The sequence below is a fragment of the Cibotium barometz genome, chromosome 55 (genome assembly GCF_041138505.1).
Source record: "Cibotium barometz isolate CiBa-2024 chromosome 55, ASM4113850v1, whole genome shotgun sequence".
In the NCBI taxonomy this organism is placed as follows: domain Eukaryota; kingdom Viridiplantae; phylum Streptophyta; class Polypodiopsida; order Cyatheales; family Cibotiaceae; genus Cibotium; species Cibotium barometz.
Window position 1 is genome coordinate 34282514 of NC_141100.1, and position 18453 is coordinate 34300966.

An 18453-nucleotide genomic window follows, 5' to 3' on the forward strand; every position below is an offset into this window, starting at 1 on the left:
TTATGGTTTAGGGCACACAACTGATTGATTATGCGCTCTGGGCCTTTGTTTCATACTCCATCAAAGAGAGAGCCTATGAGAGGATATTCTGGGCCACTCCCATCACCAATTCTCATTTATAATCTACTATGCATTTAATTAGAAGCACAAATTATAGCATGTGTCAAACTTGACTTCATAGATTAAAGGGAATAATGAAGCACAAATTATAGCATGTGTCAAGCTTGACTTCTTAGATTAAAAGGAAGAATGAAGCACAAATTATAGCATGTGTCAAACTTGACTTCTTATATTAAAAGGAAGAACAAAGTAAATCATCATGGTTTGCAAAATATAAGGCTTGAATTGTATTAGAATGAAATTTTCAAATAGCAAGAAATTATGTTGATGAGAGTCTTTATGGGAAAATGTGTAATTATTTCCATCTAACTCCTTGGTTATTGATTCAAAAACAAATCAAGCTTATAAACTACTCTAGAATCATCTCTATGGGGATCTTGGAAGGGGATTTCCAGCCAAGAAATTTGACAAAAGAACAAGAGCTTTGCCTGGTTGAAATGAGGGCACCATGTGACCAGCTCCCCTTACTGTAGCAAAAGTAAGGCCTTGATACACTTCAGTCCACCCTGCAACCTTCATGAAGAAAATGCCACGTATCATTTAGAAATGGTTCTTTCTTTATTTTTAGTGCATCTTTGTGTTTTTTCATCTATGATTTTCTAAGTGTTATTTGTTTTATTTTTTGAAGAGTGAAACCAAATGCCATCTAGATGTAAGAACAAAAATTTGTATCTTTTTTAAATTTAGCTTAAGTTCATCCTTAAGAAGTTCCATTTTCATTTTATTGAGCAAGATATGTCACCTGTTGTTGAAAGTACCATGGATACCAATCTATTTCGACTGGTAGTTGCATTGAGCCAATTGAGTAACGGGTTGACAACACTGGAATGCGACCATCCCAGTCTCCACTACAAGATTTTTTATTGTTCAAACTAGAGTTTAGTTTTTACCTTTTTGGTACTTAAACTTTTACAAATAAAGTAGCACAACATCATCAAACTTAGAATAAGTCTACTTTCATACACATGAAGTTTTAGACAAAATCCCACTATTATTCCCACTTTGCAAACTACGACAACATCATGAGCTTTTGCAACGGAGGCTAGCAGTCCCTTGCCCCCAACCACACCTAGCTAGGTATGCGGTGCCTTCATTGTAGAAGCTCATGATGTTAAACACCATTAGGCAAAAATAAAAGTTAAGGTCCCCTTTTCCCACAAGGAAAATGTCAAACTTCTTGTGATATTACCACTACACAATACCATTTGATTCTTAGTAGTAAAGATTTACCATTTTATGTACTTAAACAAAGATTCTCACCTGTACAACCACACACGAAGGCCCTCTCCCATTAGTTCCTTCAATATGGGCAACATGGAGAATGGAGCATTGACCCAATCCCAAGTTTCACTGATTTCATTACTGTGAGAAAATGTATATAGAGATTTATTAAAATGAGCAAAAGAGGTGAAAAATGTATGTAACAATGGAGAAGAAAATTTGATCCAGTAACCAAGGAGATAAAAATTTTGAGGTAACAAGGAATCTCTTAATAATTAGATGTTTTGAATGTTTTTGTATTACCTTACATATTTGAGAAATTTTATTCCAAGCTTGGAAGAAATTGTACGATCACTCATCAACTCTTTCATGTTTTGATGTACAAATGTTACAAGAAAACAATCTTTTTGAATTGAAAAAATGATTGTTCATTAATGGAATGGCATTGCACATTTAATTTTATTATCTTAGGATAAAAACATAAAGTCTTATAATCAATATCATCACACATTTTTTTAATCCATAATTTCTTTCAAGAAACTCAAGGTAGAAATCAATAGAATGCCAAGGACTTAATGAGACAAATGCTTTTAAATTAAAAAAATATACTTACTTGCATGCACTCCATGTGAAGGAGGGTCCTGTTAAGGTTGCATGTAAAGCTTGTTGCACATTTGGGTGATTGAAATAGGCATTCACATAGTTATCCATACAAGGGTCATATCCTCCTCCGCTTGCACCGCTTGGTATTCTCATGTTAGACTAAACCCATCAAGATTAGGTACTTAAGAATCATACATAAAGGTAACAAATCATTTATACTAACTTTGCTAAATCATTTCAATAAAATTTCCTTAATTGTCCTTAAGAGAAGTGTTATAAATCACAAAAGATGATTTTTATAATAAAATATGATGTAAGAAGGTTTTGAAGATCAAGCAAGGCTTACCAAGTTAAATCATTATGCTTTAATCAGTTATATATTTTACTAGACTTCACATGCTAATAGACCCACATGATCACTTTGGTAATCATTGTATTTAAAGTTCATAATTTTAGAGTATATAAGCCTACAAACATCATGATTTTTTAATATACAAAGATGCAATTACTACCATATGAAATACAAGTAAAACTATAAAGGAAATAATGTTCAAATTACTTGAAGCAAGGTAATCTCCTTCTAGTTGGCTTCATGCATACACATGTATACGTGCACATCCTTGCACATTCATACTTATGTGCATGTGAATGCTTAACCATCGTCTACATTTCAAGTAGCAAGTTAATACATGCTTACGTGTAGATGTTTGATTATATTTTTCATTTCAAGTAGTAAGTTAGATCTCACTACAAGATTTGCTAATTGTTTCAAATGATGAATCAGCAATACATGTTAATCATAAATGTCAATCTCTATCGCCTTAAAGAAATATATTAATTAACCTCTAGAGATTTCATGGTTTACCTTAAGTTGTTTACATATTTACCATTAACTAAACTTTGAAATGTCTTCATTTTTTCCTTTGATTGAAATAAAACTTTTTTAGTACCTTACATATTTAAAGATTTGCTAATTGTTTCAAATGATGAATTAGCAATACATGTCAATCATAAATGTCAATCTCTATCAACTTAAAGACATGTATTAACCTCTAGAGATTTCATGGTTTACCTTAAGTTGTTTTGGGTTGAGTGACTTTGAGAAGAGTTGCTTTGTACTTGTGTTGTTTCCAATGCAAACATCAGAATAGACACTAAAGATATCGATGGTTGCATAGGAAGCATACGTGTCATTCAATAGATCCAAGCATAGTTGAGATTCATTCATACTGTAGCTCCCACAAGCCGTGCTTATGTTGGAATAGAAAGCATCTGATAAGATTGCATGGCTCCAAGCATAGTCTACAATCCCTTTAGTATCCAGACCATCATGAATCAAGGAATTTCCCATCTATATAGACATTAGACATGCTAAATGTTAGCTCAAATTAATTTACTCTAATACACAAAAAGAATATTGGTGCATTTCTTTTCTAGTTAATTTAGAAAAATCATGCATCTACTTTATATGGTCTTAATAATGTAACCAATTATGCTTATTATTAGAAAATTAACTCTATAAATTCAATGCACATAGTGATTCTTGTCTTTTCTTTGCATAAAATTGTGGAGTATGGCTCACACTACAAGGCAACCTCAGTAGTAAATTTATATAATGGATCTACTCATTCTCAATAACTTGACACAAGTTACACAAGAAATCTATTTTCTCTCAATAATTTGGCACACAAGACTACGAATTATTGAGCCTATTTTCTAGTGTGTGCATTTGTGGCTCATCGTCTTATGACTAGAAATATGCCATGATAGTGTTGATTATGTGCATGCATGAAATTCAGTTAAGAGTTCTTCTCAACCTTTTTGGAAGCCTAATGCATTGTATCTTAATGCCTTGGAAATTCATGTTTTACACCTCAAAAGAAGAGCTCAATTTTCTTAAAACCTTGAATCAATTTCCACAAAAAAATTGTCTAAAGTGTGTTTTTCACATCAACTAGAATTTCAAAACCATTTGGAGTCTATCTTGAACAAAACTAATCAAACTTTACCACATTTAATTATGAATATCATCATTGTGAGATTAACATCAACTAAACTTTAAAATGTCTTCCTTTTTTCCATTGGTTGAAATAAATTTTTTTTGCGAGCATTGCTCTACAGTATCCCTCCCTTCCAAGGCTTGGAAAAGGGTTTGTTTGACATAACATAGCACTTTTTCAAATTCAGGAAAAGCCTCTTAAAATTGTGTGAAGAAGGGGATAGAAATCTTTCAAAATCTTCAATCTTTAGTTATATTTTGGGAGTTTGTATAAAACATGATCTCTCAATCACCATGCTTTAAATCTCAATTGTGAGTGAAAAGGTTTTGTATGGTTCATTCATTAATTTTCCCAAATACTACCTCCTGGATCAAGATAAATGAAAAACCAAATAAAAATATATGGTGTTACTAGGTTGTTCTTTTGTGACCACCCTTGCCCATAAAACTTGGCAATCACCAATGAAAGTTTTTGTATTTTTGTGTATTTTTAAATGGGCAACAAAATTTTCTTAAAAATACGCCCTTAGTTTAATGATACATTGTTTAAACAAGACATTTATGTGACAAAAAATGGGCAGCCTTGACCCTATTATTGGGCACAAAAAATGGCCCAACTAGTGCATGTGCAAAAGGCTATGAAGGGACATTGGAAGGTTACCACATGGGTGTTTAATTTTCCTTTTTAATATTAGCTATCAATTAGAGAGGAGAGTGGAGTGCTCCTACGGCCCCCCCAATATCCCAAAAAATAGGGGCAAGAGCCACCTCCATCATAAGTAAACTAGAAATCTAGGGGTTACAAGCTTTATCAATTGACCTATTGGCTAGTGGTAAATAATTGACTTGTCTTAAATCCAAACTTTTGATGCACATCAAGATACAAAGAATTTCACTTTAAACTCTAGAAACAAAGCTATTTATCTCATCTAGATTCTCTCTCTCTCTCTCTCTCTCTCTCTCTCTCTCTCTCTCTCGTGCATTGCCCTCTTCTACTCCACTCCAAGAATAAAGAATTTTGTCTCATGTAGATATTCTCTCTCTCTCTCTCTCTCTCTCTCTCTCTCTCTCACACACACACACACACACACACACACACACACACACACACACAAAGGATAATCAAATGCATAACCTCTACACACAAGAGAGAATCAAATACATAACTTCCAGGTTGCATAGCTATACAATACACCAAGTTGAAGGAGAATAATAAGTTGTAAGTGGAAGGTACCAAAATGCCTTTAAGATTGATTTTGAAGCCTCCAGCCTTGTTTACATCTAAAATGACTTTTGCAAGCTGGGGTACATAATGGCCTAGCATGTTTCAAAGCATTGACTTTAGAAAAACAAAGTTCATTTTTTTCGAATAGTTTCTTGGCCTCCTATAATTCCTACACAAGAAGTTTTAGACAAAATCACACTATAATTCCCACTTCGTGGAATACTACAACATCATGAGCTTTTGCAAGGGAGGGAATGCGTACCTAGCTAGGTGCGGTTGGGGGTAGGGGATCACCGGCCCTGGGAGGGGGGCCGGCAATCCCCTACCCCCCCCCCCCCCCCGATCGCACCTAGTTAGGTATGTGTTTCCTTCACTATAAAAGCTCATGATATTGAACACCATGAGGTAAAAACAAAGGGAATGGACCCCTTTTCCCACAAGGGAAAATGTCTAAAAATTCTTGTGCTACTTAATATGAGTTTTTAGCTGGAACATACTATAATTTATCAATTTATGATTTTAGGTACCTCCATAGCTCTCTCCAGCAATGAAAAAATCACGACTTTCATACTCTGGGAATCTCTTCAACCAGCCTAATAGAAATGCGTAAGCATCTAGTGCTGTGCACACAAACAACCAAATACATATACTTTAATTTTTGAGGCATGAGATGGTAGTTATACATTATATTTAATCAAATGCAAAACTATAAAAATTATTATTGTTGGATGCAAGGAGAAATTGGGCATACCAGTTTGTGCATCACCGAAGTGGGAATAATCACTTGTTGTGTTTGAGTAAGAAAAGCCCACACCAGCGGGCGACTCTATAAAGAGCAAGTTTGCCTCTACAATCAAAATCAAAACGAAACCAATCAAAGCTTTCATCTCAATAGCATATTCGACAACATTGAAAGCCTCAACTTATAAATGTTGGTGGAAAATCGGTTAAATTGCATGGTAGACATGTTAACAAAAAGCTTTGAAAATGGTAAATTTGAATGGTTTGTGTTTAAAAAGAAAAGATTATCAATTTATTGCTTTAAATAATTTCTTTCTTCTTTTAGAAAGAGAGAAGGTTAGAGAGGGAGAGAGAGGAGGAGGAAGGCAAGATATAGTTTGTATTGAAATACCCAAAAACAAGCTAATTTTCAAGATTGTCAAATTTGACGAGCAAGGTTAACCTACTAAAAATCAAGGCTAAGATAGCCTATGCACATGCTTCGACCGACGGCCTCTATTTGGCCAAAAGAAATTGTGATTGGACCCAGACCGTGCTGGACAGATAGCCTTCGCACATGAAGCAAAAGCAACCGATCCGATCAGTTCAAATACATTAAAAAATCGGTTTTAATATATTTTAATCGCCTTCAGCCGACCACCAGCTTGCGCATCGACCCGATCAACTTTACCTATTGCTCTTTCGTCCGACGAACAACCGATTGGTAGCCTTCAATCACAAGTTACCACATATATAAGGTTGGTCGGACTTTCATGTGCGAGATCCGTTCAATGACATCCAACCGGCGACGTCCGTCAGGTTCTGCCACCAATCGTACTTTTTTGAGATCACGTGCGAGATACCACTCCATCCGGCGAGGTCCAACGGTCGGTCACTCTTTTGCCAGACAGAGCCCACCGATCGGAGACATGTGCGCAAGCTAAGAGGGGCATCTCACACATGCCTCCAACTAGCATGTGGCTCCCTCTCTCCTCTCTCTTTCTGCACACACACCAATGCCTCTTTTCACACACACCAACGCTTCCCTCCCCCTTTCTCTACAAGATGACATCAATTTTGAGAGCTATTACATCATGTGTGGTTGCCATGCCTTAGGCCACTCTGTTCATCCACCTGACAGAGTGCACTTAGGCTAGACATTCAATTCACCTCAATCCAGCCAGGCCAGAGTAAAGCATATTATTCAATTTTATCATGAAATGTTTATTTTTTGGTCGGATGGACCTCTAGCGCCTCATGTGTGCATCGTAAGAGAGAGGAAAACAAATTAATCTTTTAGAAAGAGGAGTTCTTACAAACCAATTGGTGTACAACCTAAGGATGGTAGTTCCTCGATTTATAAAAAGGTTGAGACAAAATTTAACTATGTACAAAGGCTATCGCTAATTAAGAACTTATTCTTTTAGAAAGAGAAAGGATCCTTCCAAACTTATTGTTGTGTAGCCTCCCTCTACCTAAGGTTTATAAGTAGGTAGTAGTCCCTCTTTTTATAAAAAGGTTGAGACAAAGTTTAATTATGTAACAAAGGCTACCACTAAACTTCATAACATCTTCATCTTTATAATAAATTTATGAGCATTCTTGTATATATTGGCCCCTCTTTTTATATCACACACACACACACGCGCATGAAAGCTTGGGGTGGGTCGCACTTAGAGCCAATGATTAGAATCTTATAACTTTTGTCACTTAGTTGAGCTCCTCTATGTGTGTGTGTGTGTTTGTGTGTGTGTGTGTGTGTGTGTGTTTTTGTTTTTATTGTGCAACTCTTTATCTCTCACGTCCAATCAAGTTTCCATTCTTGATCCTCCCTCTACTAAAACCCCTTCCTCTCACATCAAATTTCACACATGTTGAGAATTGAATTTCTCAAACTTGCTTACCCTACTTTCCCTTATCTTTTAACACACCCGTACACAAAACCACACATGCATACACACGAGCATGTGCATGCACACAAAACAATGACGACGATAATGACGATGACATGACTACCAAACAAAAATAGCAACAACAACAAAAAAACAAACAAAAACAACAACAACAACAACACCAATGCCACTAGCACCAGCACAGCAATAGTAACAACAACTACTACAAAGTTAACATTCTATGAGATTAGTTTCAAGCTAAACTTTGAGAGTTTTGGTTTGGTTAATTTTTAGTTTTGGGTTTAAGTTAAGGTTTAAATAATCCTTTAAAATTAGGAATTTTCCATACCCAAACAGTTTTGGTATTTAGGGTTACTATTTTGAGGGAAAATTTTCTCTATGAACTTGGGCATCCTAATGAAATTGTTTTACTAGATAACTCAGTGCTAGACCAAATTAACTTGGGGAACCGTAGGATATTCTTGTGTCTTTAACTTAGTGCTTACCTAACAATTACTTCATCGTTACTTTTAAATTTCTACTCGCCTTACGGTTATTCAGTTTTTTCAATGTAATGCTTACCTAAGTATTACTTCATCTTTGTTATTTACTTTTTGCTTTCCATCAAAAACAAGGGTCATGGGAAGATGGATCGCAACCGTCAAATCAACTTGCATTATTTCACACAATGCAACCCTATAACTGTCATGATCATGACACATCAGCACACCAAATTCATTAACGTCTGCAATGTTGAGGGATCAGAATTGCCTACAATTACCTGTCATTATCAATGCCAGAAGCTGAACTGTCGAAATCACGTTCATCTGCATGTCTCCATCGCACGTCTCCATATCGCATCTTCTCTATCACTCCGTCCGTCCTTGTTGACAGTCGAGGAAAGGGGAAAGGCCAGCAAAACTGGCCTTTCCCAGTCGAAAACCAACTCATGGCTGCTGCCGCTCACTGGGTTTCCTCCCAAGAAAGGCCAATTGATGGCCTTTCCCTACTCCGTGTGCCGCTCGTTGGGTTTCCTCCCAAGAGAAAGGCCAGTTGCTTTCCCTACTTCGTTAGTCTGGGAAAGGCCAGTTGATGGCCTTTCCCTACTCCGTGCCGCTCGCTGGGTTTCCTCCTGGGAAAGTTCATTTGATGGCCTTTCCCTACTCCGTCACCACTCGCTGGGTTTCCTCTCGGGAAAGGCCAGTTGCTGGCCTTTCCCTAGTCCGTCTCTCATAGTCATTGGTCGCACTATTTCTATGCCAGCCGATGAAAACTGACCTATAGAATCGCGTATAATATTCTATCTGTTGACCTAGACAAGCCTTATTGGACACACATTGAATATTCTGTATAATTTTTTTGTAATTTCTAGGGCTAATGTGGCGTGCTCCAAGTAGCCTGACAGCCAGGAATGATCACTGGTCACACCATTCTACAACAGGCTCCCGACCTCCATCGATTGCGCGACCTACAGAATGGTGCTCCCAAAGACCATTCCCTATACCTTCAAATCACTTCACCTTTGTTTTCAAACATGAAGAGATGACTTGTCATGCTCTTACGGCTATCATGTCATTGGATGCCAAGGAACTCAACACTTATATGTCTTAAAATAAATATACACTAATGGGGCTTGACCCTTCCTTGTTTCAAGTATACAACTACCTTACTTACCATTTTTCTTACACACCCTAGGCTTTAAGGATTAGTTAGATTTTGGGAATAGTTCCATAAACCTTTTATGAATCTAGCTCAAGATTGAAACCCAAGTTTGGTGAAAATTAATATTGATGAGAACCTCCCTAAATTTTTTGGCATTCATGTTGGTGCTATTTACGTACATGCAACAATTGCTATAATAAAGAGCTACACAATATGTGTTTTCATGATGAGGAAAAGGGATATTGCATCAAGGAATACCCTATAAATTTCCCACTAAACTTTCCCTAAGACTACATCAAACTAGCACTAACAAAAGAAAGGTTCAAATTTGTAACAAGAGTTTTACCGTTGTTCCAAGAGTAGCTATTGTAGGAAACGCTGGCGCCATCCTTGTTCACACGAAAGGGCCCGAGCTCTTCAGCCTCTCCATACCCCACGGAGGAGCACCCGGGACCTGCAAAACTCAGCGCATCATATGACACCTTAGTTTTTTCCCTTTAACGGAGTTAGAGAGAGAAGAAGAGTGTGTGTATGTGTATGGATAGAGAGAGAGAGAGAGAGAGAGAGAGAGAGAGAGAGAGAGAAAAGAGAGAGAGAGAGAGAACCTCCATTGAGCCAGAGGAGCAAGGGCTTTGATGAAGGCTCGGAGGTGGCTTCAAAGAACCAGTAGAAGAGGGCTCGCCCGTGTGATTCATTAACGGTGACATAGCCTGCGTAGTGGGCAAAGCTCACATTGGGGGGCTGTCCCGGCAAGCTTACCACGCGATCCTCCTCTTTACCACCCGTCCCCGTCTCCTCATCTAAACCTCTCCCTAATGCACCACCGTACCCACTTAACACCACAAGATTAAGAGCCACCCACCACATACACACCTTTAACCCCATTATTACCTCTTAATCAACCTTTACTTTAGGCCCATCACCGTTCATTAGTTGTCTCGCTTATATAGCTATTAGCTCTCGGAATGGGGCGACTTTGGCAAAGCTGCTGCTTTTGCATACGCCACGGGTCAAATGCTTCTAAAATTCAGCCGGCTGATTGGTCAAATGCATCTAAATTTCAGCCGGCTGATTGATCCTCTCAAGTATTCCCAATAATAATTGACCAGCCCTTGAGACAAAGGCCTTAGTGTTCTTTGTTGGCTAGGGAAGGTTTCAAGCCACAATCAAGTGAGACTATCATTCTAATTCTTTTAATTATGGATATTGGATACTACTACACGATGACTTTACCCAAAATAGGCTCTTATATGGATATCTATTGTCTCTCTTAGGTTACACAATCATGAAACATAATGTTTTCTTTTCCCAAAAGAAGCTTTTTATTTACACTATCTTCTCTCTCTCTCTCTCTCTCTCTCTCTCAGTGTACCAACTCACACACGCATTCTCTTTCTCTATATCGATTCAACATGGCAAGCCATCATAAAATTCCAAACAATGGAATTTTATCACTTGTTCTAACTTTAGATTTCCCTTCTCGCGTCGTACAAAGTGTATGGGCCATTTCACATGCAAGCAGTTCTCTCCATATTAACCAAAGCCATCACATCATTCTTTATGGGTTTTTTCTTTATCACTTAAACATCATGAAAAACTCATTTAAACAATTGTATGTGGTCGCCAAAAACTCTTAAAAACGAGAAAAATTATCTAAAATTATGTATTTCTAGTTACAAATTTCACCTAGGTATATTCACATAGTTAGCATATAGGTGTAGCATATTTTTTGCATGTGTGTGTGTGTGTATGCGTGTGTGCGAGAGAGAGAGAGAGAGAGAGAGAGAGAGAGAGAGAGAGAGAGAGAGAGAGAGAGAGAGAGAGAGAGAGAAGAGCTTGCTGATTGAAAGAGGCTAAGCTCACAGGCTCTGAGAGAGAGAGAGAGAGAGAGAGAGAGAGAGAGAGAGAGAGAGAGAGAGAGAGAGAGAGACCCTAATCTTGAGACCGAGGGTGGGTTTCTACAACAAACAAAAGCTTTCTAGAAATAACCTTAAGCAAAACTTAAAAAAAAACCATAGAAAAGGGGATACCACTTGATTCCTATCAGTGAAAAGAACAAAGAAAGATGTCTTCATACACTAGTCACACACACAAGATGGTTGACCTTGCTTGGCAAAAACCAGGGTTATCCTTACTATTTGTTAATTGTTTCCGCAAATGTCCACCTAGTCCTTCAAAAATAAAAACAATAACATGAGTAATGGCACATTAAGCATGGCATGCATAATTATTTTTAAGTTTTTTGATTAGTGATAAGTAACATTAGCATTAGTTAGTGATGAAAGAAGATCTCAACCAAGAGGGAGCTAAGCTCAACCAAAATGATGGGGAGTTTTGATTCTAGATCCTATTATTGCCATGCACACATACATTCACACTAAAACACACCAATACCAAATATAATAATATAGCACAGCGAAGAGGAAATAGTAGTAAAATAAAGTACTTAGACAAATGCAAAGTAAAGAATGGAGAGAATTTAGAATTTTGATGATACCAAAATGTAACACGGTACAATGTGATGGCACTTTCCACCCATGCACTCCCAAGTAGAGCTTAAATGGGAATCTGGATATACTTTGGATGGACAATCACTCTTGGATGCTCTCTAGGATTGGATGCCCTAATTAGTGATAACTATCCCCATATATAGTGTTGTAGGTGGTACGTTTGGCATGTTCAAGGCATGGACGATTATGCTACAATGGCACAGCCCACTAGCTGCATATTCAAACCGTGGATAACCAACCACCTTTATCAATTTACAAAATTACAAAAGTCCTATGGACTCGACAGTCACCATGGTGGCCAAATTTATCATCTAGGATCGTTTAGACCCCCAAGTGGGCCATGCAAGTTAAGGTGAGGTGCCTTAACTTACTTGGCATACCAAATCTAACTAATCCTACATTGTAGTGTGCCAAGTCTACATAAGCCATCTCCTAACCACTATCAATGGTCACAATAAGACCCCTTCCAATAATATCTAAGCTAGGATTCCCACCAAAGTCACATGCACAATTGGCTTCTCCTCATAATGGGGGGGCCTTACTAGTGTGCAACACATAACAAAGGTAGAGCAATGCTGGGATGTGGGCATTGAGCATATACTAACACCCCTCTCAACGTTCACCCAAAGATGAACTATGCTTATCTTTGCCCACTGACAAGTCGATGAAAATGTCGAGTGAGTTGGTCCTTCCCAAGAGCCTTGGTGAAGATGGCATAGTTTTGTTCCGTTGGACAATACTCCAACTCCACTATCTTGTCCTTGATCAGCTCTTGCACATAGTGCTTTTGTGCATGCATGGAACACAAAGTTCTTCGCCGATGGCCATGCAACTTTGATTGGCACACCTCAATGTTCTTGCCATTCTTATTGGATCTTCCATGATAGCTAAAATTCTCCTCTGCCAAACTGCCTCACAAGCTACTTTGTACTCTGCTTTAGTTGAAGATAGTGCCATCGTAGGTTGCTTCTTGTGGCTCCGAGAAAATGAACCTAAGTCAAAAAGGGTGAAAACAATAAGAAAAAATTGATTTTCTAGAATCACAATCTGCAGTCCATCTAAGTCGCAGTATCCAATCAATGTGTCACCTTCAATGTAAGTTATGCCATACTCTAGTGTACCTCTCATGTGCCTTAGTACACACATCTCTTTCTTCTAGTAGTGACTCCCTTGAGGCTTGTTGGATAACTTACACAATACACCAATTGAGAAGTTAGTGGGGGCAAGTTGAGTGTTATTGATAAAAATCAAGCTATCCACAAGCTTCCTATACTTTGGAACATCAACAAGTGTTGAAGAAAAACAGTTCAGAGCAACAGGCCTTCTACACATGTTCAGTAAGAGGACAAGGTTGAGGAGGCCGTGGACGCAATCAAGGAGGTGGCCAAACAGGTAATCAGAATTATGGCCAGTAGCAGCAACAACAACAGTCCCACAATACACAACAACAACATCAACAACACACAAGTGGAAGAGACAAATTCAGAGGTAGGGGGAGTCAAAGAGGACGTGGAAATTGGCAAAGGCAATATAATGATGCACGTGAATGCTTTTAGTACAAAACCAAAATTTTATTCTTAAATAAAAAAATGAGAACAACATTTATTGTTAATATTAAGTTTTCTCAAATGGTATGAAAGTTTTTCCATATAATTCTCCTTCTCCAAAGTTAGATGATAATATAGAAGCAAATAATATTAGATAAGAAATCCTACGTAGAAAATTACTTAAATAATATACTTACATTCTCCATATGTTGATCATTTTCTATCGCATCAATTTAAGGAGTGCTAGTTGAAACCTCAAACTTTATCTACAAAGCTCACATTAGCAAAATCTATCAAACAAAGTGTTCAGAACATATAGCATTACATTGCACATTCTCCTTATGGTACATAATTATAGAGCTCTTACCTTTTTATAAAAATCAAGATCAGCTTTTGAAGATTGAGTGTTGGCTTTAAGACCATGACAATAAAAGTTAAATTTAAACTAGACCCACATAAATACAAACACTCCCATGTAAATAAGTGTCACGTAGAAAAAAAATTAACAAGTTTAGTTCGTTTACCTCTTTTAGAAGAATTAATATTTCCTTGAGGAGTGAACGCAGCTCCAAGACCTATGAATACAAAACAACAAAAGGGTGATAAACTATACATTAAGCTTCTTAAAGCATATGCACATAATATGCATTAAGCTTCTTAAAGCATAATGTATATAATCTACATTAAGCTTCTTAAAGAATAATACATATAATATACATTAACCTTCTTAAAGCATAATGCATATAATATTTATACATAGAGTTAAAGAATAGAAATAAAAACCATAAAATCTTAATAATTTATACTCACATGAAGTGATGAGCTAGCATTCATGTCATGACTTGCTCCATCTATTGATTAATTTCTTGTGCTTTTAATGTCTCCTTCTATCAAACACAAAATGTCTAATTAATTAGATTAGCTTTTAATTATCAATCCAATTATGAGAACTTTCATAAGCACAAACATTACAGTTATATTTTCCTTGATGCTCTTCTTTGTATTATACTTTCTATTTACTTGTCTACGTGAGACATTGTCCTTGATACTCTTCTTTTTATTGTATTTTCTATTTGATTGTCCAACTTGTCTACCTGAGACCCGTCATCTATTGATATCTTCCTTCAATTAAACATATTCAACTCCAATGAACTTTACAATTGCAATCTCATGATGATGCTCACAAATAATTCTCTTGATCTTTTCTTGTGCCTCTTGGTGGTTATGGCAAAGATCTTTAGGAGTCTCAACTCCATTAAACCACCTCCATACAAGTTAGTAGTTAACCGAGTAAAATTGCATGCTGAACCTTGATCACAAATAATAATCATGATCTTTTCTTGTGCCTCTTTGCTATGGCAAATCTTTAGGAGTCTCAACTCCATTAAACCACCTCCATACAAGTTGGTAGTTGTTGCCAAGTAAAATGGCATGCTGAACCTTGAAACCCTTTTGTAATAAGTCTTTTCCACAAATCCCAGCTTCTCTAATAAGTCTTTTCCACAAATCTTGTTTTGGTCTCTAATCACTTATTGAGGTGCTTGGAACACCTCATCATATGTAGGTGTAGGACCAACACATTGACTACTGAGAGAGTATGAATAAGGAGGTTTCTTATCCTTAATCTCGAAGAGTGTGAATAAGGAGGTTCCTTATCTTTAATCTTCCCATTGCTAACATAACCATATGACATAGAAAAAAAATTGAATAACATGTATAAACTAATTACAAACATATTAGTATATCTCTATATTTATAAGATTGTAACATTTAAGACAATTAAAAGATGCATACCTTCTTTTGAGCTTGGAGCATACCATGTCCACATTCATATTTTCCATCTCTAACCTACAGAAATTTCTAGGGTATGACCTTTGGTGAGTTTTGTTTTTACCCCCACTCCTTGAATTAGGCAAATAATTCCTTTAAAAAGTGAACTCTCCACCCTTTTTTCCATTGTGAACATCTTTATTTTTGTCTCATTTTTAACCAAGGAAAGTCATTATTTAAAATTTGTGAAAGCATGAGCCTTATCTTTAAGAAAATATGCCAATATCTTCTTGATGTAGCTCTCGATAAGGAACATCAAGGAGGAAGAACCACCCAAAGCTGTTGTGTTCATCTTTCATAGAGATCAATGGACTAGCTATAGAGGAGAATGTGCTCTAAATCTAGCCTCTTGCAAAAATGGCTTGCATCAAGAAAGCTTTGCATGAATTTGGCATATCTAGAAAAAGTGGTAGATGCTCTACCATCCCACATTTTTTGATCTCCTTCAAGACAGAAAGGCTTAGTTACCCAAATGTTTCATGCCACATGCCCACAGGAGCCCGAGCACCAAAGCTTTGATAGTTTGTACATGTTAATCTACCTTACGTCTCTTCAAACAATAACTGTATAAATTGTCAATCTTTATGTAATCTTTATGTTAGTGAAGGACACCACCTTGTTTAGCCCCAAGGCACAACTCCTCCTTTTCATAAGCACAAAACTAAACTCCTCAAATGTCAAAGGAGGAATCCTAACTTGCATATTCAAAACAATCACAAGACCATCATACTTTGAGGGTAGGGCCCTTACACACCTGTCATTGTGATCCCAATGGGCTACCATTTGATCAAAAAGGTCTTTCATCCTGGTGAGGAATCACTTCATTTCTCCAAGGTAAGTCGATTCTTAAGGTTCAAAATCCTTGATCTCGTCGTGGGTCTTCAAAGCTGTATAGGCTTCTATAGTGCCCCCAGGGATGTGTTGATTTAGATTCATAATAGAATCAGGGATGCTGGTGACAATGGAACACAGTTGTTTATTGCATCCCTCCTCCAAACCGAACTAAGACTAGGATCCAAAGGAAGCGTTTAACACACATTATTCAGATTTGGTGTTACTTCTGGAATTCTATCACTCCCGATCACAAGATGACATATTTGTTTTTGCTTCATTCTTGCCTCTCTTCACTCTTACACAGGAATCATGGTGGAATTCGAGAATGTCTCTACCTTTCTTGATGAATACTCAGGCTTTTGGTTGTGGTGCCTGTCCCCATTGGGCGAGACTGCTATGAACAATCATACGACCGTGCAACATGTGTCACTCGTGCGGGGCAGTGCAAACCAACGCAATGTGCTAGTAACCTACCTTTCCACCTTTTCTAGAAATTTTCTTTAGCTTTTACAAATTGGACCAACCAAATTAGAACGTTAGTTAATCAAATTTTGAACGACCATATCGCATAAATTTAGAGATGATACATGCGAGTTCTGCATCTTACAAAGAGATGTTATGCTTTAATAGTAGCTTGCGATTTTCGAAGGCTAGACTTTCAACGCAATGATAAGTAAACAATCGTTGAGAAATGTCTCGTAAAATATCTTGGACTTGTAGTGTAATGCTGCAAAACATATGTTGAGAGATGCCTCATAAAATCTCTTGGAATATAGCTAAAATAGTAGCTTCAACAGAGACACTCCAGAGGAACGGTGGATAAGCGATGCAGAGAGGGAGAGGAGACATGGACGATGAGAGAACTTAGAGCTGGAGTGTTTCATGTCTTGAGAGAGGGGTCAGCAGGACGAGTAAGAAGACATGAAACACCCTTCTAGTCGTTGGCCACACAGAGAAAGCTCACTGAGGGCGGTCGGCTCGCTCCTCCAACCAAGCCAAGATGTGGGAGAGCACGAGATCAGTGAGGTCTTGGGATTCTCCGACAAACATGTGCCACATGCCCGGGTACACTTTGAGGGACTTATCGGGACTAGAGGCTCTTAGATAGAGGTCCCTGACGCAATCCAGGTCGCAGACGGCGTCTTGCTGGCCGTGCAGGGCCAGGAAGGGCAGGGAGACGAGGTGAAGGCGAGACTTGAGGAAGGCCGCCACCCGCAGCATGTCGTAGCCCGTGGCGGCGTCCGCCCTGGCGACGATCTTGTACGGACTGCTCTTCACCAGCCTTCGCTTCCAGGGCTCCTTGTAAGACACCAGCACATTGTCGGGCGTGGGGCACACCCTCCAGGTCGGCATGAGCCTGGCGGCCAAGGAGGCCAGCTGGACCACAGGCCACGGAGGCAAGAATTTCTGGCTTATGCCGCACATGGCTCCGTGTAGCACCGCGCCCTCGTACAAGCTAGGTTGCCTCAGATGAACTAGCAGCGCCACTGCAGCCCCCAGGGACTCCGCGTACACGAAAAAAGGCAGCTTCCTGTTACTGCAGCTGCACAGCTGCTGCTTGATGATTCCAGAGAATTGGATACAGTCATCGGCCACAGTGTTCAAGTCGGGGACATGAGCAACGAGACCTTCTGATCTGCCATGGCCTTCAAAATCAAACGCATAGACCGAAAAGCCCCTCTTAGCTATCGCTACTGCTGTGAGTTGCACCACCCAACTGCTATCCACCGAGAACCCATGAATTACGAGCACCACAGCCCTAACAGTATGATGGATAGGCTCCCATTTCTGGGTGAAGATTTGCATGCCTCGTGAATTGGTCATGAATGCCTCATGGTGGCGGACCTGGTGCTTGCTGTAGAACTCTCCTGAAGACGAAAGGCCGAAGATATTGTCCGGGGTGGCGTCAGCAATGGGATGCTCCATATTATCTTAGGAACGCCGGAACCTGTAGGGCAGGAAGTGCATGGAAAGGCGCTGGAATGAAGAGGGGGGCAGAGAACGACAGCGGGTGCAAGAAGGGAGGAGGCAGCAATCGTGAACCGTGAACGCGAAGAGGGGGGTGGAGGGGGCGGAGCTGGCCTACTTGCAGTCCGCCGCCTTAAATTCAAGACCCACCTGCTACAACTACTACTTTCTAGCTTTAAGTTATGCCTAGGAAAGGCTGGGCCGCTGGCCCAGCCTAGTATGCTCCCGAGTCCCGACTCGTGGACGACCTTCAAGCTCAAGTTGAGCTCCTGTTTTTATTGTTAAAGTATTACACAGTGCCACTGCCATAGCTTACGGTTCA

General features: G+C 38.7%; 2 protein-coding genes across 2 annotated transcripts; both read right to left on the reverse strand.

Moving 5' to 3' along the window:
- Nucleotides 1-271: 271 nt before the first annotated feature.
- On the reverse strand, nucleotides 272-10375 carry LOC147607654 (putative serine carboxypeptidase-like 23). Its single transcript, XM_086790531.1, has 10 exons — nucleotides 10048-10375; nucleotides 9789-9896; nucleotides 5920-6015; nucleotides 5696-5788; nucleotides 5178-5260; nucleotides 3017-3295; nucleotides 1955-2103; nucleotides 1381-1482; nucleotides 863-968; nucleotides 272-633 (listed from the first exon to the last, which is right to left on the reverse strand). The coding sequence occupies exons 1-10, from the start codon at nucleotides 10325-10327 to the stop codon at nucleotides 487-489; spliced, it is 1443 nt and encodes a 480-aa protein (XP_086646657.1). The 5' UTR covers nucleotides 10328-10375; the 3' UTR covers nucleotides 272-486.
- A 6748-nt stretch (nucleotides 10376-17123) lies between these two features.
- On the reverse strand, nucleotides 17124-18089 carry LOC147607655 (caffeoylshikimate esterase-like). Its single transcript, XM_086790791.1, has one exon. It carries the CDS (start codon nucleotides 18087-18089, stop codon nucleotides 17124-17126), a length of 966 nt encoding a protein of 321 aa, XP_086646917.1.
- Between the last annotated feature and the right edge of the window lie 364 nt (nucleotides 18090-18453).

Bases quoted from the DNA above. Each gene is read 5' to 3' on its own strand.
- LOC147607655 (XM_086790791.1), bottom strand. From the start codon at position 18,089: ATGGAGCATCCCATTGCTGACGCCACCCCGGACAATATCTTCGGCCTT.
- LOC147607654 (XM_086790531.1), bottom strand. From the start codon at position 10,327: ATGGGGTTAAAGGTGTGTATGTGGTGGGTGGCTCTTAATCTTGTGGTG. The intron at 6,016-9,788 runs GTAAAACTCTTG...TTTTGATTGTAG, and splicing joins TAGCTACTCTTGGAACAACG to AGGCAAACTTGCTCTTTATA. The intron at 5,789-5,919 runs GTATGCCCAATT...TTGTGTGCACAG, and splicing joins CTTCGGTGATGCACAAACTG to CACTAGATGCTTACGCATTT.